This window comes from Pholcus phalangioides, unplaced genomic scaffold, assembly GCF_987345545.1.
Source record: "Pholcus phalangioides strain wild (caught in Gottingen) unplaced genomic scaffold, Ppha-v1.0 ptg000016l_1, whole genome shotgun sequence".
NCBI classification, from domain to species: Eukaryota; Metazoa; Arthropoda; class Arachnida; order Araneae; family Pholcidae; genus Pholcus; species Pholcus phalangioides.
The window spans coordinates 930,499-956,519 of record NW_028301609.1 but is presented as its reverse complement, the minus strand read 5'-3'; the positions used below and the strand labels follow the sequence as shown (position 1 = coordinate 956,519).

The following is a 26,021-nucleotide window of genomic DNA, read 5'->3' as shown; positions in this document are numbered from 1 at the left end:
ATGTACTTTTACATTCTGCATCTTTTTTTATATATTTTTATATTTGATTGCTTCTATTTTGATTTTTAAATTCAATAAGAACCTGATAACCTTCATAAGTTCCTGAACCTTCATAAGAATCATACTTCAGCAGAACATTGGGGGATCGAGCATCTATTTAGGCTATGAATGCCAGGATATACTCACCAAAACATTCTGTGTTAAGCCAATGTCAGGGTGTTCCCCCTCTGATGAGAGCCCTAGACATTGGCTATAACTTTTCTCATTTTTTAATTCTTTTTTGAATTTTTCATTTTTAAATTCAATTTTTTTCTTTTTGAAATTGCCATTGTTCTTTTTTTGCTTTCTAGTTCACATAATTAATTTGTTTTCTAGTTTCATATAAAAAATGATATTTTAACTATATATATAACTTGGAACTAACTTGAGTTCCAAAATGCTTCCCCTCCCAAACTTTCCTGGAATCATAATCCTTTTCTCCATATTGGTGGAGAATGCTGATGTGTATCACAAGCATTTCATATTGTCATCAACCTCTAATAGGAAATTTTAGGTGCCGATATATAATTTATTTTTCAGTCTGCATGGCTTCTGGGCTTTGAAATTCCAATGAACCACGGTTTGATAATTTCTTTGCAAATTATATAGCTCTCCCCAATGTTTGATCTACCTTTGTGAATGTTTAGTGAAGTGAAAATAAATATTTTATTTCAGCGAGGTGGGAAGAGGAAAAAGAAAGATGATTCATCCTCCTTGTCTACATCTTTAACATATAGCAATAATCATGATGATTCAGCTCAGAGTATTGACTCTGTTCCTCCTAGTCCTTACAGTGAGGTAAACATATTTTGTTTCTCATTAAAGTATGTGTCTGTTATTAATCAGAATTATAATTTGTGATTTGAGTTGATAGGAAATTTTGGTAAGAAGTCAAATGATCAATCATGTTATAAATGGTAGAGAATTATTCTTATTAGGCATAAACATGTATTGAAATTAATTTTTGTGGTGATTCAAATTGCTTTCGGAAACACAATTTGAATTCTTAGGGCAAAAAAATGTACTCAATGCATGTATATACATGTTACTGCCGAAGCCCCCTTAAGTTGGCCATTTCGTAAAGTGACCAGCTCAGTCGACCTGGTCTGTGTCTGAAATTTGACTGTCCCCTATATGTTGATTTCTATATATGGATCACTGAGATATCGATATGCAGATTCCTTCGATCATTAGGGTTGCCATAGCTAACTATAATTATTATGGTTAACTATGGCTAATTATAAATGGCCATAACTATCACAAAAAATGCCAACGTGGCGATGACCCTGAATCATGGGGAGCGATATATATGGGGCTGGCGAAAGCCAGAATTTCAGACATTGGCTGCGTCAACTTCGGGCTTTGGAAGTAACATATATTTCATCTTGTTTGCCCATTTCTATTGAATTTTTTACATTTTTGTAAAAGGCAGGATAAGAGGTCCAATGACACCCCCCCCCCCCCCCCCCACACACACAAAATGATGGGCCTGAAGTTTAGGGCCAAAATGTGTAAATCGGTGAAAGAAGAAAAATTCATGTCCTTTAAAAACATGTTGAAAATTTCTCTGAAGTAAAACCAGGCTAAGTTTCTTTTGGGATGATTAGTTCTATTGTTTGTGATAAATATTACATGCTTGTGAAAGTCTTCAATTGGATGAACAGAGCCTTTTCTGATGAACATGGATTTCTGGTTTCTTTAAAGTCTCTGGGACAATCAGCTATATACTAATTAAACAAACAGTCCAATCTGGACTGTTTGTTTAATTAATAGTGAGGTACTTAATGAGTAGGTGAGTGACATAAAATATTCTTCATCTTTATAAAATTTGTTTTAGCAAGCTAGACAATTAATATCTCAGATATGGTAATGCAAGTATCATTCTTTTTATATAGTACTGCTATCCCAATGGCATATGTTAAGAAAAAATTAGCCATTTGTTTTCTTGAAGGGGTCAACAGCAAACCTTTCATCATTCAAGTCATTTCTCCATTTGTAAAAAATATACTGCAAAACAATCAGGAAGGGGAGATAAAAAGTAGGGTTTTTTTAATGTAAATCGAGATTTCATAAACGTTTCAGTTGTGGAATATCAACTATGTACATAATATGGAGGGTGCCGTGGCCTAGGTCTGTAAGATACTTGCCTATCATACCAAAGGATGTTTAGAGGTTTTGCAAGTTTGATACCCAGTTTGTCCTTTCCTGACACAAGGGCACAACAAAAACGGTGGCATGACCATAGAAAAGGATTTTTACCGCAGGGAGTCCCCATCGAAGTGTTCGTGCACCAACCTCTTTGTGAGCATGAAAAAATTAGACAGGCTGCCATTCGGAATCGGCAATAAATTGTAGGTCCCTGTCTAATTAGCCCTCGTGTGCAGAAAGTGGCCGTGGTGCGACAAAAATGATCAAATGACATAGTAATTGGGAATGCTAAATTAAATATATTCTGAGTTGTCAAAATGTTCTTAGAATCACAATTTACATTAACAGCTAAATCCCCTAATTCTTTTGACCAGTGTATTTACCAATGAACCATAATAAACATGATTTTGAGTATTTCAGCTAGATTGAGCTTATCTACATTCTCAAATACACCAAATTTTGCCACCATAATCTAAATCAGCTTTAATTTGCAAGTCTTCAAAATTAAAAAAGCCATGTTTTGATCACTGCATGGCTCACGTATGAACTACACAATTTCATTTCACAGACCATGCAGAGTGAGTCTGGGATGATTGAAAACTGCACACATGCAAACACACTGATTGGCGCGACAGGCTTGGTAGGTAAAGATACAAAGGAATGCTCTGACACATTCTTCCCCCGTCTCCCTGATATAATCAAAGGTTCGTCTTTTCAAAATCCTGTTATTGTAAAAATGTGTCAAGCAGCACTACATAAAGTGAGGGATAATATATGCTATTTTATTCTGATTACTGTTATGCATAGTCTTTTTTGGTTTGTTTGATTAGCTTTAGTGTTTTTTTCTTTCAGCATTCACTGGGTAGTTTGGCTGTGGCTGGTGATGACAACAGCAGTGATGGTCCATTGGTTGTTGATGATTCCAGTCCTTCACCGACCCCTGTTCCGACAACTTCTTTGTTTAGTATGTATTTTTGATATTTCAATTATTTTAACACAACATACATGTGCGAAAAAGTTTTGGTAGGATCAACATGGCTGTTTAATTCTTGGTAGTTAAATATATAAGTTTATTGTGATGACCAGTGTCCCGAACTCTTTTCATTTGCAACGCCATCCGAATGGCGTTGGGTAGCTGCGAACATTTTGTCAGTGCATAAAGTCGGGATGAAGACGTTGAGGACATTCCTTGGCTACTTAGTATCATCCGCGTCATCGCACAAAGAGACTTGGGAAGAAGACGTCTTTGTCGGAGATGTCCGAGTCAACATTCTGCTGGATTCAGGAGCAGACGTGACAGTCATCCCAGACAGTCTCTATAAACGGAATAAAAGCAGATCTCCGAAACTCAAGCCTCCTGACCGAAATCTTTCGAGTCCCGGTGCAGCGAACTTGAACATCAAGGGAATGTTTGAGTGCCAGCTAACTTGCAAGTCAGCCTCTCGGCAAAAGTCTATGCGATCAAGGGACCCGATCGTACACTATTGTCAAGAGAACATTGCGTCCAACTAAAGTTGATTCAATGACTCAATGAAGTGACGGCTCACAGCCTAACTCAAGTCAACTCGGAAAAAGAATTCCCACGAATTTTCGATGGGCTTGGAGAACTGAAGGGAGAATATGAAATCAAGCTGAAGCCTGGCGCCGTGCCCTTTGCAGTTCACGTTCCAAGGCGAGTCCCTATCCCGCTAATGGATTAAGTAAAACAGCATCTCAATGCGATGTTGAAGGACGGAATAATCGAATCAGTGACAGAACCGAGTGAATGGTGTGCTCCGCTTGTATTAGCAGCAAAACCGAATGGAGACATCAGGCTCTGCGTCGATCTGACCAAGTTGAACAGCAGCGTTCAACGTGAGAACTTTCCGTTACCTTCAGTTGATCATCTGTTGGGCCAGATACCCCCAGAGGCCAGGATCTTTTCCAAGCTGGACGCCAAAACTGGATTTTGGCAGAAGAAATTGGCAGAGAAGTCTCAAAGGTTGATGACTTTCATCACGCCTTTCGGAAGGTTTCGTTTCTTGAGACTTCCGTTTGGAATTTCTTCAGCTCCAGAAGTTTTTCAATGAGACATTGCAGACCTTCTACAGGGTATGCCAGCCGGGACGAACCTGACAGACGACACTTTAGTGTGGGGAGTCACTCAAGAAGAACACGACAGACGTCTCAGAGAAGTTCTTCGACGGTTGCATGATGCGAATGTCACATCAAGGACACGTGTCCTAGTTGAGATTGCAAGGCTTTAGCAATCTGCTAAAGCCTTGCCAACCCGACGAAGATCACTTAAGGGGGAACGAGAAGGCAAGGATTGAGAAGCAGAAAAAAAATTATGATAATCGCCACGTTGTCCGCACTGTAGAAGCCGCTGAATGTAGGAGACACAGTGTGTGGCGGACATGAAGACGTGGGGCGAAATCGAGCGCAGAGCAGATACCCCGAGATCTTTCATCATCAAGACACCAAGGGGATCTGTGAGAAGAAATCAGTTCCACCTGAACGGGACTGAACGCCCTGAGCCTGGTTCAGAATCGGATCCAAGAATTGTGGAGCTTCCACCCGTTGGTGCGACAGTTCGGATGACGACACCCCGCCGAGAAGGCCAACTGGAGAGTCGTCAGGAGAGCAAACATCCATCCCCCATCAGAGCAACATGATACGGTCGTGTGGTGCGGAAGCCCCAGCACTATCCGCTCACCGACACTATAAACTAGAGTTATTTTTATGAGCAAAATAAACATAAAAGGGGGGATGTGTCGGAAGTGAAATGAAGTGATGTATAATAATCGGATCGGGTGAAAAGGCCATGGAGCCGAAGAGATAGAAGGTTGTTGACTGTTGGACATGAGAGATGTCGAACGCTCTGGTTTAGGTGTCTGTGTAAATAAAGATGATTATAAGTTATTCTCGTTGGCTCTGGTGTATACTTAATTAGTGATATGTCTAGGAGGCCAAGCGAAGCAGTTTTTACTTGTACGATTGGTTGAAATGCCATCTGTGGGATGACTTTGTCTTCATTGTCTTCTATCCATCTAATTATACTTTATTCACATTACTTTTGGTTTTAAAAATATCTCGGATCCAGAGAGTGACGTTTTTAGCAGCAGGCACAGCCATGTGCTCTTTAGATGTGCAGTTAATTTACAGGTTGTTAAGTAATGGATATGAATGCTGATATCATCAAAAAGGCTAGTGATCTGCTCCTTATTTTTTTAAAGCGATGAAGGCAATCTGGAAAAGGTCTGTGATTGGCTGTAAAAAGTACAAGTTTTTCTCTAATTTTTTGCGTTGTATTATTTTGTGGACACTTTTTCTGGATTATGCATCATTACATCAGGTTTGTCATACATTGAGCATTTATTTTCTTTCTTTTTGTTTTGCTGTAGATAGTGGTAATATTTTGATTGTGTGCCACTGATTGTCTCTGCTTTGGCTATTGTGTCTGCTTCTTCGTTCCCCACTCACCCACATGCACTTTGATCCAAGATATGCAAATCCCTGGGCTCTTGTGGAGGACCTGCCGAATATAAAAAGAGAAGAAATACAACAAACATTAAATGGAACAAATGACTGAAGGGCATCCAGACTGCACAACATCAGTTATAAACTCTTGAAAGCTATCAATTTTGTGGTAGACAAAATCTGGAAAGAGCCATGGCCATCAAATGTGAAATTACAAGCAAATGCAGACAACATTCGCCTGATAGTCTCGTACCACACAGTGAAAGGCATTGTAAGAACAGCGATGGAAGCTGTAGAAAAAGTGACGACATGGTTGAGAAAATATTTGACAGTCGCAGCAGATTAAACAAAGTTTCTATGGATATCTTCAAACACCTCCCAGAAACACAAATGGGTCTTGTTAAGTCTACATTGACTAACAAAGATTGGTGCATTAAACTTTGCTCCAGAAGAGTATCAGTGACAGGGAAAAACAAATAACTATCCACCCATCAGAAAACGTGCATCAACATCAAGTACCTATCGGCAATAACCAAAACAACGAAATAGAAAACCAAAGAACTCATATATGCACAGATGGCTCAAAGATTGTAAGATCATTGAGTGCTGGAATAGTAAGCTAGAAAACTATAATAGATTATAGAACAACAAATTATACGCAGCAATATCCTGTCAAGTATATACGCAGTACAGAACCCAATGACCATCCATGCCATGGCTAGGCGATATGACTAGAGTTGGTGTGCAGTAAAGTAGTATCATAACGATTCTGGAATATTTCTTCATATTTAAAGTGTGTTTTTTCACATAAAAGATGGCGCACTCCTTTCACAATTATTTACAACTGCTCATTTCTCGTAATTAGTCTTAATCTTAGTTGATCATTCACTCTTTTTGTGTCAATATCAGGGCTTGAAAAATTCCAGGCTCCATGTGTCCATGTTGACTAAAAAATTGATATTGGCACCTATAAAATATTCTATTTTAGGTACTCTATCTAGATTTGTCAAGATGTCTCCTAGTGTCTTCTTGTACAGAGGAACCCTGATAACTTGACATCCCAAGGGGATAGAAAAACGTCTTGGCTTGAGTAGATGCCAAATTAGCAAGGTTTTTTTTTCCATTTCAACAATTTGTAAAAATTGTTTTATGTGTGTGACTGAACATGTTGAACAATTCTACATTCCATCATCTAAAAATTCATGAAATATTTTGATCTACAATTTTCTATGAAGTTTTCCTTTTGAGAATAATCCCGAATTAGGTGGGGAAATTTATACTTTGATTGCTGGAAGATCCATTTTGTGAATGAGCAGTGCAATTGTTCCTAATAACTTTCCTCCTCTCACTTGAAATAGTTTGATCTAGCTTTGAAAATTTAAAAATCTTTCACATCTATCTGTGGCTTTGGTAGTCCACGGGTTGAGTTTTCAGGTTCCAAACAGAAGAATAACATGAAGTAATCCTATCAAAAATGCAGGGGCGAATCTTTGACCCATCAATCAACAAGCAAATGACAAACAATGATGCAAAGAATTTTTGAAATACATGAGAGTAATGTGAAATTTTTTGAACTAATTAACACATTGGGGGATTTTTGAAAATAAGCTGTAATAAGCACAGTATAAATCGTAGTTGACTAATTCAACACATTTGTCGAATTAAAGAGGTCCCCCCCCCCCCCCATTGAATTTAGTATTGTGCTAGCCATGGGAATTATAGATGTCAAATTATTAAAGTTGCACTGTATATGTTAAATTTGGTCAAGTTTTTAATAAATAGCTCATCTATTTATTTTCAGATTATTTAGTATTAGGAAATAGGAAATATTCTTGTGATCATGTAAAATATAACTATAACTGCTTACTCTTCAGATGACCTACCATTCTTTGCTCGCAAGACAGAGCATAAACTTGAAGTAACGCCATTTCTTTACTGAAATCAAAACATGGGGACAACACAATGTTTTATGGTATTGTGTGTACACTAATTGGCCACTGAAACCTTCCCATGCACTCTAAATGACTTTATCGCCTCCTTTATTCAATAAGAAAGATTACTGTTTCTGTTTAAATCCTGGGAAGTCAAATATACAGATTATGTTTTTGAATGACGAAAAATTAATGTAAAAATTAAGGACAGTTCGAAATAAATTTGTTATACAAGGGTTTTTATTCATTAAAAAGGGTTTAATCTATATTTTCACGATAATTTAAAAGAATTGTGTTAAATCGAATTTATAATACCCGTATGTCAAAAGTCTTGAGAAAAAATGAATTTGTATGAAAATTTGAGTATTTTGAATATTTCTGAATGTTTAACTTTCAGCTAAAGTTGAAGGAGATTCTTCTAAACCATTGAGCAGTCCTTCAGCCCAACTCAAGAGAAGAGGCACTGGAAGAACTCGAGGTCGACCAAGAGGTTCAAGGGGGCCAAGAGGCAATGGACGTGGAAGAGGTAACCTTATGGCAACTGCTGCTGCTGAACTAGCTGGTGCACAAGCTGGCAAGTCTGCTGCATTTGCTGCATATGGCTATACTCTCTCTGGTGCAAAGAAACCTGCGAGTAAGGCTCTCAATTTTGTTTCTCAAAATTGTACTTTAATAATGTTTAAAGTTCAGATCTGCCAACTCTCCAGATTTAGACGGGAGAAACTCTAGATTTTTCATCCTTCCTCCTGCTCTCCAGATTTGTTAAAATTTCTCCGGATTTTTGCAGAAAATTAGATTTTCTGCGAGCTTTCACATAGTCGTGACGTCAATGACTGACGTCGTCGTTAGGGAAAACACCCATAGACGACAGCCGTGGTCATTCTTATTGAGCAGCCTCAAAAAAAAGTCTTGGTGACCCCATTAAAGCAACTGGCAAAGATGTGACTTTGTTTACGTAGCGTTTATCAGCAGTCATTTATCAGGGGCATGACCTTGGGTGCCGAAATTCCTGTATAATCATTACTGTATTCCATTAAGAGCCGTGCGGTGAACACAAGTTTTTTTGTCAGCAGCTTTGTATTTTGAAGTTTTTGTTTCCTTCAGTTAAAAATGTGTATTCAGAAAGAATATATGTATGTATGTGTATATATATATATATATATATATATATATATAAAAACTTTAAGGTATATAAAGCTTTTAAGAGTTCATATTTCCCAAGATTATCAATCACTGATAACATCCACGAAATGAAATACTAATGTTTTATGAACAGTATGTAGATGTGATTTCTATATTCTGCATGGAAAGACTGACATGAAATTATATTCTGCTCGGGGGGGGGGGGGCAGTGCAGAACCTGTCTTGGGGGAGGAATGGAACTTTTTCTTAATTAATTTAAAAAAAAATTGTTTTCGAAAAAAAAATTTTGTGAATTTTTTTGGTAGTCTATGAGTGCCCGGGGTGGAGGGGGATACTTTCCTTTGCTAGAATCTCCAGATTTCTGGATTCCAAAAGCTTGCACGTCTGAAAGTTCAATATTTGCCTTTCTATACAGTTCTGCTTTTGTTGATCTATGAGCATTTGATTTATTTAGCATTATTGTTTATGTCAGAAATTTGCACAAACCTCAGAACTTTATTAATTCGTGAAATTGATAGTCTCGTCATTGGATGCTCATGTTTGGAACTTTTGCTATGATTGTTTCAAGGTGGATTTTCGTTAATTATATGTAGAAAAAATCTTAAATTTAATAAATCTTATTTATTAAATATTTATTTTAAAATTCAGTAGACTTCCGCTAATCCAGCATGTGTTAGATGACTGAAAGTTAATTGAAAAAGCCTATTTAAATATTATAAACTTCTGTACACAGACATGCAGTGACATGTTTATCTCTTCTATGCTCGAAGAAAACTCGCCTAAAAACGCTGGACAGGCTGGACAATATTATTAGTCTACTGTATTGATTAAATCTTGATTCATGTATTTAGAAGTTGCTACCAGAGCTTTCAGAGATCTAAAAGAAAAATTGGTCGCCACTTAAATTTTTTAAGAGCCTAGCAAGTACAGTTTTTTAATAAGGAAAAAGGTGCAAAGTTGTTGTTTCCTTTGAATTTGCTAGAACTTAGTGTTTGGACCAACATGGAAAGGAGCCGCATAATTTTTGTGCTTCCAAGACTCCAATTGGGTAATGCGTAGAAAACTTTAGGCTCAGATACCAATTTTTTAGTCGCCATAATAACCTGGTGCCTGAGATTTCTCAAGCTCTGATTATATTTACTACTGTCAGTTTTTTTTAAATATATTTACTCTAATGAATCTTTATTTATGAATTGAAAGCAAATGGGTAGAAGTTTCACATAAAACTCTAATTTTCTCCCATAGGGGGATTCCCGGGTTCTGATTATGTGCACTGCAGGACCAATTTTGGTCAGGGGACTCAGCAGAGCTGCGTTCCTGGCAAAGATCAAAGCTATCCTTTGTTAAACTGTTATGGGGAGTCGCAGATAAGCATTGATCTGGGAAAGGGGGGTGCGCGCGGGTGGAAAAAGTTTTAGAACTCCTGCCATAGAGGTATCAGAAGTAAATACCTAGCTAGATATTGAAGACACACATTTTTAATGCAGAATAAATTGAAGTAATTATTATTATTATTATTGAAGTAAGTATAGGTGTGTGTGTGTGTGTGTGAGTGAGTGAGTGACAGAAATGATTTAAATTTGGGAATACATGCAATAATTTTCTTTTTGTACTTCTTTTTTTCTCTGCCTAATCAAACAATTAGGGCACGTCTACATGTGCATGCTATGTATTGTCCTTGACTGGTTTGTTGGGATTTCCTATCCATGTGTACAGTTGTCACAAAATATCTCATTGTGAGCCCAACAATGCATACTAGACAAATAGCAAACCAACCCAACTTGCATGGCTCTGCTGAAGATGGATTCGGAGGAGGAGCATTTATTGCATGTGTTTAGTTTTGTATAGTCAGGGCTGCGGTCAGAACAGGGATGTACATATGAAGGGGGGGAGAAGAAAAAAAACAGCACAAAACAAATTTGCAAAGGAAAACCCAGGGCGAGTATGTAGACAGTAACCTTGAAGTTCATTCAAAATAAATTAAACGATATCTGTGAATGATAGTTGTTGCCAATTTATCTATTTTATGGATGAAATTTATTTTAAAGAGTTTTATTGTTGTGTGGGAAAACAGTGTGCCGTTAGCTTGAAATTTTAAAAATAATTTGTAAAAAACATGTTATATTATTGCCAGTTTTGAGAATAAAAATTGTTTTCTTTTATGATGTGTGGTGAAAGTTTTTTTTTTCACATATATATAATTTTTTTTATCGGTTCTCTTGCAGATTCTTCTTCATTGCATGCAAGCTCCTCTGTCCCCAGAGGTTTACGCGGTGGCCTGAGAGCGTCCAGGAGCTTTTCTGGGAGAAGTCTATCAGCGAGAGGTAGAATATCATTAAGAGGGAACGCGAAAGTCTTGCCTCAACAGAAAAGTATATCATTAGGATTTTATGTTCCAGGACCGCAGCCGTGACTTAGATTTAATAATTATGTAGGTTCTTATATTAAATCAAAGAATATATCAGAGAATGTAACTAAAAAGAAAATCACCAAATGTCTGTTTTATTCACTTTTAGCATTTATGTTTGTGAATGATGTTTGTTTTTTTTTTTGGTTGCGAAGTTTTGTTTTCCTCTTGTTATATTTACTATTTGTAGATATTTGTACAGCTTTGTGCTTAAATTATGGTCACGAAAACTATATCTGTATATAGATTTATTAAAAAAATCTTGTTTAAATCTCAATATTTTGGACGGTTTTTGGAATGCTTACTTTTAATGTTGTTTACAACTTCAATGATAATATACAGATTCATGTGATATTTATGAATATAATGAAGCTTGGATGGAAAAAAAAACAAAGACAGAGCCCTGTTGGTAAATCACTTTGTATTAATTAGAGCTAGGACTTTTATGACCTGAAAAGAAACATGCTCCATAAAAAATGCATTTATGCCCTAAAAATATGCCGTTAGAATCTAAAAATATGCTTTTATAAATGGGCTGATCATATTTCCTCGAGAAAAATACTAGAAATTAAGGAAGAAGTCTGGCCTAAATGCTAAATGCCCCATTCCTTGTCAAAAATCATGCCAAAGGTACACAAAGGAAATTACCAATAGTTGCTGATATCGCCAAAAAATTGGCATTTCCACAAAGTAAAACACGAAGTGAAAAATTATCACAACCGATAATTTGCTGAAGTCGCCAATTGCAGGAAAGAAAGATAGAGCTGGGGGGAGGGGGGAATCTCCATCCTCATTGTTATGAAGAATTATGGCACATTTTCATACATTGCATATTTATAAGTACTGAAGATCATGAAAAAAATGCTCCATCATATAAAAATAGCGAAATATGCCAAATGAATAAAAAAAATAAGCTTCTGATGCTGGACTCAGCAGAAGCTATTGCGCCATATAACCTTTGAAACCCTCGTCACCTGCATATTACCCCTCCCCCTAGATGTTGAATTTTGAAATATCCTTTTTTTAGTGAGTTCTCTACATTACAAACTAAAACTACTGACAAAATTTTATATTCTTAGCTTCAGCGGTTTCGGTAAAGCGTGATTTCTCTGTTACCTCTTTGAACTCTTTTATCACTCCCTTAGGGACGGTTAAAGTATTATGTAAGCAAGTTTTTAGGCATTTTTGACCCCCTCTCCTGTCAGCAATATTTCGAATATTTCGTCATCAGCTCTGCCCCTCTGAATCCTAACGAATATTGGTGGGATCAGAGACGGGGCATAGGGGGCTCTCTGTCGTGTCCCCTCCCACGATCAGAAATTTTTTTAATGCAAAAAAAGGTTTTTTTTAATTGAAATTTCGGAAGAAAATACCTTTATATGTGTTATAATCATTTTCTGTTGATTTCAATGTTATTTGAAGGCTATGAACCCAAAATTTATCTTTAATACATTCATTGCGACTTACCTTTTAGCCAGTGTTTCCCAACCTTTTGAAGTTTGCGGCACCCTTGGGAATAACGTCAAAATTTGGGGTGCCCATCCTTGAATACAGAGTTTACTACAACAAAAATCACTGAGTGAAAATACATAGAGTTTTGTCCGATTAATCATTAAAGTGAAACTTTTGATTGATGCTTAGAGCACGGATACTTGATATCAGGCCTTTTACAATTGGCAACGAAACACCCATATCGTCCTCAAGGTCTTGCAGTGTATATTTATTGCTTTGTATTTTATTGTCTCCATAATGAGAAAAGGCTTGCTCGCATAGAATGATATGTTTAAAACGGTGAAAGCGCGTTAATTGCTTTCTTCATTAGATTAAGATACTCCTCTCTCAATCCAAGCCAAAAAACAGCCACCGACGTCTCTCTTGGTGAACATATCTTTGAGTGTGGAATCGACGCAAGGATCAATAAATTTCTCTGGTTCGGCAAGCAGTGTGAAATTTTCTCCGCATTGTCTGCCAAACCAAATGGTGAGACAACCCGGTCTAGATTCTCGGTGGAAAGAGATAGAAAGTACATATATCTATTGCATCTTGCAATCTTGATAAGTGTTGAAAAATGAAGTCTTTCAGCTTATCCGAAGATGATGTCCCCCTCCGCTATTATTACGAAGGTTTCGACAGCTGGCTGATGCGACGATAAATCCAAGAGAGAAAATTCAACTGCCTTTGAGGGAAATTGAACCTACGTCCTCTCACTTGCCGGGTGAGCTCACTACACGATGAAAGCCAACGAATCATCTTTCCTTAGAGCTCGTGTGCGTACAGACTTGAGCAAAAGCTCATATTGCTGACACTGCAACCATAGATGGAGACTTATCCGATAAATGTGTCATGCATGAGAATAATTTATTCGATTTGTTTTCAGACCTTAAGTGGACTGTAATATTTTTTCTATTTATCTCGCGGCAGAGATTAGGGTGCCGGGGCATACTGCTCTAAGCCATACAATGATAAATCGCATAAAGGCATAATGGCCCCGGGGGGTTATCTGATGCTGCCTGCCCTCCTCAAACATAATTTTGTAAAAAAATGAACTAATTAAGCGGCACATCTACAGTTCGCTTAACTGTCCCGTTGTGCAATTCCAGAACATTTAAGCGGCCCGTGGCACATTTTCAGATCACTTAAATGACCCGGGGCACAGTTCTAGAACACTTAAGCCATCCGTGACACACGGATCACTTGAGTGATGCGTGGCACAGTTCCAGAGCACTTGAGCCGCCCGGACACATTTCCAGATCACTTGGATCCGCGAAAAATTACAAAAAAATTTAAAAATCACTAAAGTGGCTCTGTGTGTGTGTGTGTGTGTAGGGCACTTATCAATAGGGGAGGGGGGGGATGTTACTTCAAGTACCCACAAACTATCGAAAGGTTTTTTCGTTTTTGGCGCACCGAGTAAGGTGCAATTAAAAATATTTCATATTTTTTTAAAGGGTGGTTGATGACGTAAGCATTATCCAAACTTCCCTCCAACCCGTGTCATCAAAAGTCAGCAAATCGGAAACCCCCCTCCCCCATCGATGATGACGTAATGATTTGAACGGCCCCTTAGGGGTCGGATTTAGAAAAAAACTTTTCATTCTTAGTCCTTACATGATAAAATGAATGTACGTATTGACTGGATTACATGTTTATAGTTTCAACGGTTACGTTTCAGCACGATTTCTCTATATAACCTTTGAATCCCCTTATGACCCCCACCCCCACTTAGGGGTCGTTCTTAGTGGGTCTTTACTTCATGAATCGAAACTCCACTGACCAAATTTCATAGTCATAACTTCAGCGGTTTCGGCTTGGCGACGGCGAATCAATCAGGTCATGTCATAATCTATATATATAAAATTGATTTTCTGTCTGTCTGTGTGTGTGTATGTTCTCTATACAAATCTACAATTTTAGATCGATCGTCACCAAATTTTGCATATATACCAAATAGGACCCGACTTGAACGATAGGCTACTTTAAAATTTCGTCAGAGCAGGGCAAGTGCCCCAAATGGGCAAAAAACTGTCGGGCAACAATGGTTTCTGGGCCTCAACAATCACTTTGGTAACCGTGGTTCCCTAACAATGCGTTTCAGACGTGTATATGCCTTTACAACGGTTTGTCACTTCTTCAATCCTGTTAGTAAATGTATGATAGTTTATGCATTTATAATGGTTTGCCACATTTTTAATACTCCCAGTAATGAGGCTTTTCGAATATACGTCATAATCATCATCAGCATCGCTTTGAGGGTCAGGAAAAGGGTGGTCCTCATAAAAATCAGTGTTAAAATTGCCGATTTTACTGTAGAAATGCTGAAATTTAATGGGTGTTTTCCTACCACATCAATCATTTTAAAAATTGTATTGAATTCTCGATTTCTGAAATATTGAGTTCTCTTACAGATATACGAAGCCCGGGAGATTAAATGTGAAGTAATTAGCCGGACCTACTTTTGATTTGGATATACATGCAATAACATTGATTTCAACTTTTTATTTATATTTTCTCAAGTATGAAAACTAATGTCTCCTTATTGTCTAACTGCATAAATTCATATAGTTTAGATTGTTTTAAAATTAATTATGAGCTCATAAAGTACATCGAAGAAATTCCAGTTTTAACATATTTTGAAGCAGAAACCGGCAGATGAATAACTAGAACTTCGGGGGGGGGGAATCAAAATACTTGGCACCCCTTGAAAAAGAAAAAAAAAATATATTCATTTCTACGTTTCTTTAAATCTAGATTTTTGTTTATTTTATGAGTCGCCATTTGTAAGTAAGTCGCCATATTGGTTCAACTTGAACACGGTTTGTATCTCCCTCTCAAAGAAAGAGGGAAATATCACGTGATCCAAAAAGCCTCATTGAAGAAAACCCGTGCAACGCCGGGTATTATAGCTAGTTATATACAGGGTGATTATAAAAAAACTATCCCGACATATGGGCCCCTAACTATCATACCATTCACAGAAACTGAATGAAAGTTTGGCATAAGGTATTTTGAGGTATGCGCTCAAGAATGATATGGAAAACAACATTGCCACTCTAACAGTTACGGTTACAGTGAGAAAATTTCGAAAATATCGAATGGCAACACCAAGTTTTTTGTATTGGAATGCGATCTCCATACTGAAAAACACTAAATAGCGTTGGAATGGCACCTGTAGCACGAAAATCCCCGGAGCTAGGCAAGGAAAAAGGACTTTGCCGTGCACCAGAGCATTAATGTTCGTTTCATTCGTCACACCGTTTGTTCGGCTGAGATCCCAGCCTCATTAGTCCTGCACAAGGTCATGTGGAAAATTTTTGAAATACAATAAAATGCTTTATTTTATGCTGCTTCTATGTCCTTATTGGTTGTCCTCACTTTTAGCCTATCTACCGCCGGTGATTTTCATGCTACAGTTGCCTGGTTGCTCCAGGCTTTGGACAAGTGAGAACCCGAATTCCTTCCTTGCCTTTATTTGACCGAAACATTACTGGGTGATGGCACCAAAATGCACACTTGTGTGACCAGAGTCCATTCTTGTGTTTCTGGCATTACATGGCCCAGGCAGGTCCGGTTCCCTTCAAAGTTTTTTTGAACATCTTTTTTGTTGTCAACGCACGGCTCAAACAAAGAATGACAGCGTAGGGGTGTCTCGTGAATTTTTATTATTTCGAAATTTTGAAAATGTTATTTTTGAGCGAGGGGTGCGGGGCCGCCCCTGTAGGACATTTAAGTTACCTGTGACTATGCCGCAATCATCTGTAGATATGCTGTGGGTCACTTAAGTGATCTGGAATTATGCCGCAGGTCACACAAGTGATCTGCAAATATGTCACGGGTCCCTACAGTGATCTGAAAATGTGCCTTGGGCTGCTTAGGTGATCTGTATATATGCCAGGATCCACTTAAATGATCTGGGAGTATGCCACGGGCCATTCAAGTGCTCTGGAATTGCATCGCGGGTAACTTAAGTGCTCTGGAACTGCACACAGATACCGCGAGTCACTTGAGGGATCTGGAAATGTGCCGCGAACCGCTTAAGTTATCAGAGAATATGGCATGGGGTTGCATTCAAATGATGTGTAACTGCATCGCGGACCACTTGAGGGATCTGCAAATGCACCGCGGGGTCACCTTGGCACCACCAATGTGCCACGATGCACTTAAATGATCTGGGAATATGTCACGGGTCATTCAAGGGCTTTGGAACTGTGCCGCGGTTAGCCTAAGTTCTCTGGAACTGTTATCTGTAAATATACCGCGAGTCGCTTGAGGGATCTAGAAATGTGCTGCGGGCCGCTTGAGTGAATGTGCAGCGAGCCCGCTAAATTATCGTGGAACATATCACGGGCCAACCAAGTGATACGTAACTTCACCGTGGATCACTTAAGTGATCTAGAAATGTGTCACTTATTTCTCATTTTTGTGAAATCAGGTTTGAGCTCGAGGGCCACATCAGATGATTCCGAAGGCCGCATTTGACTCGTGGGTCACGAGTTGTGCATGTATGTATTAGATGCGCGGCGTTAATCGTCTCTTAATGTTTTTCAGTCGTTCCGCCAAAAATGGTTGGTGAGCCGCGACGAAAGAGCTCCGAGGGTGACCGTCGGCCCGCTGGGGACCATGCGTTCAAGACCGCTTGTTTTAAGTGCTTGGCATTCGAAAATAATCGATTGATCAGTTAATACAGGGTGTCCCGCAAATGCTTAATGCGGCCTTTATCTCATTCATCAATCGTTCGTCGTAGAGGTATAGTTTCAATTTAAAAAAGTGCTAATAAAAAAAAAACACGTTCAAAAATTACCCTGCACCAGTTTTGAAAGTGAAAATACAGTGTGTACCAAAATGAGAAATATCCTAATTTTTATACGGTCGCCCCCCCCCTCTAACTTCCAATTAGGAACTCAAAAAAATCGGCAAAAAGTTGGGAAAGAACAGCATAAATGAGGAGCGTTTTGTGTCCGTTAGTTTTCGCTGTTTTTTGTTTTTCCCATAACTTTTCTCCAATGGAGCCATTCAAGTATTACGTAAGCAGATTTTCAGCCATTTTTGACACCCTCCCCGTCAGCAAAATTTCGTCAACAGCTTAGAATATTTCATATCTTCAAAAAGGGGTGGTTCATGACGTAAGCAACCTTCAAACCCCCCTCCCCCCCCCTTGTCATCAAAAGTCAGCAAATCCGACCCCCCCCCCCCCCCCGATGCTCACGTAATACTTGAATGACCCCAATTTTTGAGTTCAAATATCTTAGCGAATATTCCATTCCATTGAACATGGAATTTTTTTTCCCTGTTGGTCTCGGGAGATACAGGGCAACAACTTTCTGATTGTATTTTGGGGCACATGGGGGACTGTATATAAAGTTTTTTTTTTTTGTTGTTTTAATAACTATACAACCCCTGGAAACATGAATGACATATCTGAGCACTACACGTTACTTGGAAACTTTTTCTAATTCAAAGTGTACCTCTAGGATCAAGGACTCGACAGTAAAATGCTATACGCCCCCCCCCCCCCACCCCGTTTGCTATGCACCCTGTATAATAGACCAATTTTTCATTGACCATGTATTTTCCATGCGTATTCAAATACATACGGGACACCATAGAGGGTTAATATCAAGTTAGAAAACAAGGGGGGGACCGTATAAAAATTAAAAAAAAAATTCATTTTGTTACATACAGTATTTTCACTCCCATAACTGGCACAGGGTAATTTTTTAACGTCTTTTTTTTGGGACATTTTCTTAGTTGTAACCACACCTCTCTACGACGGATGGTTGATTTAAGGCCGCGTTAGCACTTACGGGGGGGACACCCTGTATATAAAAGGTGTTAGCAGAGGAAAAGCACAAATTCCAACGAAGAAACAACGACAACCAGATTTTTATTTACTGAACTTTTCTTTAAACATGGTACAATATGCACATACATCTACGGTGAAAGACATAATTGATAATCGGGGAAAAAATTATAAAAATATAAATAGTCACTATAAATAATATTTTGTGTGTATATATATAATAACCGTGAATTGGGGGGGGCGGGGGCGAATATTTTACAGTTATATTGTGGCAACAAAATTTTTGTGGTTTGTATTCTCTTCAAATATATGGTGGATATTTTAAGCGCGGGGGGAGGGAGGTGCACAACCTTTACAGTCCGCGGGCCAGAAACTTGCATATACGAGGGGGATGTGACCATATAACCCGTATTTTACGGGACACTGAAGTAATCTTTGACAGCCCGAACGTTTTCTCAAATGAAATTCACCCCGTGCCGCCCAATATTTTCAACACGAGGCTCCAGCTTGAATTTTTACTGGAATGAGGAATTTTGAGATTATTTTCGTAACTTATAAATTACATTATGATAATGATAATAACGACTCGTAAAAGTTTATTCCTGCCACATATTTGTCAAACAATTCACGTGTTTTTGGTGAATTTCAATTCATCGCGATTCGCGGTAGCCCATCTATTCCCCGTCTCTGGCAATTTTAGCAATAGTCGGCGACTTTTGACAGTTTGTTTGGGCTATAATTGGTAACTTTAATTGCCGTTCACAATTTGGGACGGCATTATTGGCAATTTCACTTGCCATCGAGAATTTTGTTTAATTATATAATCAGGGCCGTCTTCAGAGCATGAAGGTCCTCCCCGGGAAAAATGATTTTTCTGAGCTCCCTACTTGGTTGAAAATGCCTGATTACCAATTTACATGCTTAAACTCGAAAATTTTAATCAAATTTAATTTTCATGAGGCCTATCTGCACTTGAGGCATCACGGGCCCCCGGGCCAAGTGATTTTTCTGAGACCCCCATCTGGTTAATTCTAGAAAATTTCAACCAGATCTCATTTTCGTGGAGCCCTCTCTTCTCTTGAGGTCCCCGGCCCGTGCCCGAGTGGCTCCTATATTGCGTTATAGCAATTATAGCCAGACGGCGCACTGACTATGATTGCTAACTTAAAACTTGAGTTGATAAAGCGTCTCGTGACTGAAACATTTTCAGAATGCGCATGCGCGTAGCTATCAAAAAAATGTTACCACTTCCAATTGGCGCCATTTGTTTGGCGTCATTTCTTGTAGCGATTAACAGCATTGTGGCGCAGTCAGTAACTGCAACAATCTTTATTACGAAGCGTTGATAAACGAAGGAACGTTGATTACACGAAAGCATTGGATATTCAACAGCTCAGGCGCCAACTCGAAATATGAATTCTTGGCTCTAAATCGAAAAAAAACCCTACCAACTGAGCATTTAGCGATAAGACACCATTTCATTTTGAAATTGGCTCTTCAACTTTGCGCATGCGCGTTCTGAACCACGTGGTGAGACCAGAGGGCCGCAACTAGATACTTTGCCACCCGGGGCAAGCCGGAATTTCGGCTCCCCCCCCCCCAGCATGTAGAAGAAGCAGTTAAAGGGTGAATTCGACTCCCATTCTAGTCCATCGCCCGGGTCACCACCAGACCAGCCTGATCACCTCCCACTCCCTCCAATTGCGACCCTGGGTGAGACTCAAGTCTAAAAATTACCTTCGGAAATTTCTTTGACAAATGTTTTTTGGTGATATCTCGTATGGATACCGATTTCCCGTACTTTTTGAAGGGAATATGGTCAGACTAGAAATTAAAGGTATGTATATTGATACTTTTCAACCGAAAGACACGTTTCGAAAGGCCGGATGGATCCTTCTAGCGGGCCTCATTTAACCGGAGGTTGCGCTGCCCCCCTGTTTTAAAGATTCGGGAAAAAAAAGTGAAATTTCAATATTAGACAGCATAATGATTATGAATAATAGTTCGTTTGGACTGAATCAGAAATTCTCACGCTGATTTTTCACGGGACGGCAAAACATTTTTTTTCCTTGCGGATTTAATTTCCGAAAACAATTTTTTCAAATTCCAGAAATATTTATTCGAACATGTATTTGGAAGAAAAAATAAGAATTTGCTCACTACCCACTTCCCCTTGTGTATATCGTGCACAGGGCGATCCAAAAGTGACGTAAAAAAAAGTCATCATGGCCGTCTTAAGAGCATCATGGCCGTCTTAAGAGCATCATGGCCGTCTTAAGAGCATCATGGCCGTCTTAAGAGCATCATGGCCAAGTGATTTTTCTGAGGCTCTAGGTAGCATATTCCTGAAAATTTCAACGGGTTCTAAATTTTGTGGGGCCCCACCCCCCTCCTCTTTACTCGAGGCCCCCGGGTGGGCCCATGCGTTAAGACTGACTGTAAGCACGCGATGCAGTTTTCGTAGATATGAACAGAAAAAGACGGGGGGGGGGGGATTTTTCCTTTTAGAATAGCGAAAAATTCTATCGCCAGAATAGTTTAATTTTCCACCGACGGATAGCGCTTTAGTTGGGGGCAGTATAAGGCAACTGGAATACCGGGCAGAACGCAGAGGCGGATTTATGGTTTTGCCGGTTGTGGGCTACACGAATTTTTTTGCTGCCGTTCTCCCATTCCAGTCTAGTTTTCATGACCATTCACTCCTCAAATTAGCCGCCCTGTATAGTTAGTCTGCTTGTCCCCCCGTCTCAGTCTTCAAGTCACTCTTTTGGTCACTCACATACTTGTGCACATGTCCTCCACATCCTGGAGCGTGGGAGGGGAGCTTTATGCTGGGATCTTCGGAAGGCTCTTCTATATTTTATTTATAGCGTAAAAGATATTACAAAAAAATGGTGAGGATCATCCCGGGCCGCAGGGCTGGAGCCCTGTCAGCCCCATCCTCGGGGGAGCCATGCTTTTATAATTTCTTGGTAACTTACCTGGTCTCTCACTCTCTGGGTTACTCCCATGCTTACACACTTGGTAGGCCGCTCTTTTGGCCACGTCCATGCTCAAACACTTTTCTGGGTCACTCCTTTGGTCGGTCACTGACCTGGTCTCTCACTCTCTAGGTCAGTGGTTCTCACCCTATTCTGATTCGCGGAGCCCTTTCCATCGTATAATTTCTATGGCGGAGCCCCGAGTTTGGCTGCAGAAGCTCTTTTTAGTATATAAATTATATGGTGGAGTCCTTCAGACCTTTTTATTTATTTATCAATCTAATTTACTGATTTATTTTACTTTCCTCGAGTTGCTGCGGAGCCCCTGGGAAGTGTCCAAGGAGCCCCGAGGGCTCCGTGGAGCACCGGTTGAGAACCGCTGCTCTAGGTTATTCCTTTGGTCATTCACATGATTGTACACTGTTTTGATCACTCACAAGCTCCGGGGTCACTCGCTGCCCTAGTCCTTCGCTCTTTCCTCTAGGCAGAAGCTCATTTATGGCTATACAAATTTTCCCATCCTTCTAACATTCTACTAATTTCTTGACTAATTCCACAAATTTGCCGCCCCTCCGAACTTGCTACCCTGAGCTATAGTCCGCAAAGCCCCCTGTACATACGCTTCTGGCGTGTTGTTTCAAATAGCGGCAGCGTTTTTGGTCTTTTTTTTAGGTCTGACTTTAGGTCTGTACAGCGTCACCTGTCGGTGGCAAACATAATTACCCTGGCAATGAATTTTTCGTTATTAAAATAAAGCGTCACACGTCTTTTCTATGGAAACGTCGTCGGTGATACTGTCTATTGTCGCTGCAACTGCCAGTGTTCTTCAACCACTGGAAACATTTAGAAACAACATTTCTGGAAACAAATAACCACAAAAAACATTTTGCTAAATTCTTAAAGCAGGCACCTACAAGCAGGGCCGTCTTAAGAGCATCATGGGCCCCCGGGCCAAGTGATTTTTCTGAGGCCCTACCAGGCAATTCTTTGAAATTTCAACCAGATCTCATTTTTGTGAGGCCCCTTTCCTCTTGAGGCCCCCGGGCCGTGCCCGGGTGGGCCCATGCCTTAAGACGGCACTGCCCGCAAGCGGGGTGAAAAGGATGCTTTTGAAATATTTATTTATGTTGTGGAAAGAAAAAAGCCCTACAGGGCTCAGTACTAAAAACCAAATAGATTAATCGAATGGAAGTTTTAATGCAGACCTTTTTATATTTGAGAAACAACTCTGAAGCCACGTAATCAGTGAATGTCCAACTACTGAAAAAAAATGGAATCTTGAACCTCAATTCGTATATCGGGGTGCCGTAGGCATCTTTTTCAGCCACTTCGTTGGGCATCTTGTCTGTTGTGGCCTTTGTATTTGTATTCACAAATAAATGAATAAGGAGAATAAGTTTATGATTCATTACCATTGTCTTTGTTTACTTATTGAATTTATGCTGCAAGTTGGTTCAAAACCAACAGCCAATTTTACTTGAAGAATTTTAACAGACAGTTTTCCTTTCATTCGATAGGTGGCAGCAGGGATCTAAGCTCGACGGTGTTTCTCTCATGTATAATAGAGAATTTTCCTCCTATTACAGTGGAACTTCGGTTAATGAGCGGTTCGGTTGACGAACAATTCGCATAACGAACAAAAATTTTGGACGAATTTTAACTCGGTTAACGAGCGATGATTCGCATTACGAGCAAAAATTTGGCGCTTTGTTCATTTATTTTCACGTTATCACAACTGAGCTGATTATTTTTTGCTTTCACCCATATACGTGTTATGGAATTGCTGATAATATTCTCCCCTAAAGTCTCCGGTAAGCGTGCCTCACTCGGAAAATTAACACGTGCGAGTGTTAATATTTACGATACAAAACTAGATGTAGTATTGTAGTCATGCGTACGTACGCTTATAGTTTTTTTTTTGCAAATTTTGTTTGGAGAAAACTGTGGGCTGATTTGCATTACTGAACGTGACTTTGAAGGGCTAGCTCATGAACCGGAGCCACTACTTGGGGAAGAACATGGACTGAGGGTGCACGAGGATGACATTCAAGAACCAGTGGTGACAAATGTCTAGGAATTGACGGTAGATGAAGTTATGGATCTCTTTTGCACGCACCAGCAAGAGGTTCATGGACGGTATTTCGTCTGAGGAAGAGAGGAGTAAGGAGAAGTCCCTAACATAAAATAAGATTAGAGAGATAGAGAGATGTGTAGAATGTGGGAATCTGTGCAAAACTCTGTAGAAAAGAACCACCACCCAAACAAAGCTGTAGCAGTGTGCGAGCAATGAATCTGTCCAACGAACACTGCAATTTCTCATTTCCTAGAAATCCTAGAAAAAGGAGGCACAGAAGCAGCTGTCATTGGATAAGGCTCTTTTTGAAAGTCATGTAAAAAAATTAGTTTACAAACAACAAGGAGTCTGTAAATTGCCCTGAATAATAGTCCTCCTTTCTCTCGCCGTTTAGAGTAAGTCAATTGTCAATCATGTTCGTAAACATTACCGTACTGTATATTTATTGATGGCGTTATTTATATTATGTATATTTTAATGTAACATTTGCTATTATTATTGCGTTTAATTATTGATCGAACGCCGGTTTTTTATTAGTCATTTTTATGCGAATGAATAATGGCGGAACGAATTATCAAAGTTTCTATTATTTCCTATGGGGAAGTTCGATTCGAATAACGAGCTGTTCGGATAACGAACACGTTCGTGGAACGAATTAAGCTCGTTAACCGAAGTCCCACTGTATTTATGTTATTCGAAATTTTTTTATCCTATTTGTGCCGGTCTGGGAAATTGTTCACAAGATTTCACCGGTGCGCAGGTATGAGAAGGTTGAAGAACACTGGTTTATATACTGTTCGAGAGATACTGATTATAACTTATTCTTCCTATAACTTTTAGATCACCTTGTACATCATATTCTCAGCGATTCAGATAAAGCTGTTAGTAATATTTCGAACTCAGTTTTTTGAACATGGGATTTAAGACACCGGGATTCATAAAAAAAAACAACATTCAATTGTCAGTCATGAAATTATGAATTTCAAAGCTCTCAAGAAAGTTAAAAGTATTTCAATGAAATGCTTTTGAAATATATTCAAAGTTCGTCAACTGTTTTTGTGGAAATAAATTTTTGCTGTTCGTCAAATTTTCCTCGGAAATTAACTGTTATTATGCTACCATGTGCAACTGAGATTCATATTTTTTTTTCTGAAATGACAGATTTATATACAGGGTGGGTGGCAAACAGGGGGTATGGCATTTTACTGGCGAACCGTTGATCCTAGAGGTATACCCCTCCAATTAGGAAAAATTTTCCAAATAACGTGTTGTACTCAGATATGTCATTCAGGTTTTAAGGGGTTTGTATAGTTACTAAAATAAAATTAACTTTTTATGCAGCCTCTGTCTGCGTACCCTAAAACTAGAAAGTTGTTCCCCTGTCTCCTCCAACAACAACAACAAAAAAAAAACAATTCCACGTTTCTAAGTGCAATATTCACTGAGATATTCAAATCCGAGAAACGGAGGAAAGTTGGGGAAAAAAACCAGCTCTGAAAATGCGGAAAAACCGTTTTACCCGCACCTCCTAGAGATAGAAGGCCTCTGCAGTGTTTGCCGTAAACGTTATTCACACTATTCCTAGCAAGTTTGCCACATTTTGAAACACGGCATGCTATTTCGTTTCTTCTTACTTCGGCGTAGAATCTTCCTCATTGGCTCACAAATATCGCGTAGTGATTGGATGTGGGGCATAGAAATCGCCAATTGTGAGCCCGAGATAATTTCTTTTCCTCACAACGATGATACTGGAACGATATATACAAACCTTATGATTGTATTTAACCTATAAGTGAGCTACCCTACTCATTGCATAACAAGACTACAGGGTAATAACCTCCTCTTAATGAGGCTCTTGAAAATTATTGTGGCACCAACCATATGGCACCAAGTGCACTACTGTCTCGGATTGGCAGGGACATGACCCAGGGGGGTATGCACTGCAGGCAATTGCAGTTGGCACCCCGGTTCCACTAATCAAGGTTTCAGGATACTACTACTTCACCAAACACTGACTCTGGCCATATATACTGCCATTAGTGAGATGGAAGCGAAGGCGCTGTCTATCGGAGATCGCCTCGAGTTCGTTAGGGAAAATATCTTATCTATATCCTTCCTTGGGTTCGAACCCGGGACGCTGACAACAACCTTCACGATGGTAGACGAGCATCTTACCACCATGCCACTCGGGCATTTGGCTTCAGGATACTGGCACTAGCACAGGGAATTTTTTCCCCTGAATATTCTGAGGGGAAAATGGACTACTTACTGACGTCACAAGCAGTCCTCAGAGGCCTTCCATCTTCCCTTGTGCTGATTTAACGCTGTCTCCCCCCCCCCTCCAAATTTCCTCCGTTTTTCGAATTTGAATGTCTCAGTGAATATTGCACTTAGATATGGGGAAATTTTTTTTGTTGGCATCAGGGGAGACATGGGAACAACTTTCTAATTGGGTTTCGGGGCACACGGGGACTGCATATTTTTTTATTTTATTATATAGTAACTACACAACCCGTTAATAACCTGGATGACATATCTGAGT

At 39.3% G+C, this 26,021-nt stretch overlaps 1 protein-coding gene across 1 annotated transcript in view; it reads left to right on the top strand.

Annotated features, from left to right (window-relative positions):
* Window positions 1-11,404, top strand: part of Ino80 (chromatin-remodeling ATPase INO80) — a 54,375-nt gene extending 42,971 nt beyond the window's left edge. The window contains exons 36-39 of the mRNA XM_089245787.1: window positions 715-837; window positions 3,040-3,151; window positions 7,975-8,211; window positions 10,946-11,404. Of these exons, the coding sequence (XP_089101913.1) occupies window positions 715-837; window positions 3,040-3,151; window positions 7,975-8,211; window positions 10,946-11,133 (660 nt within the window). The 3' untranslated portion in view covers window positions 11,134-11,404. The remainder of the gene's footprint in view (window positions 1-714; window positions 838-3,039; window positions 3,152-7,974; window positions 8,212-10,945) is intronic.
* The last annotated feature ends 14,617 nt before the right edge of the window (window positions 11,405-26,021 follow it).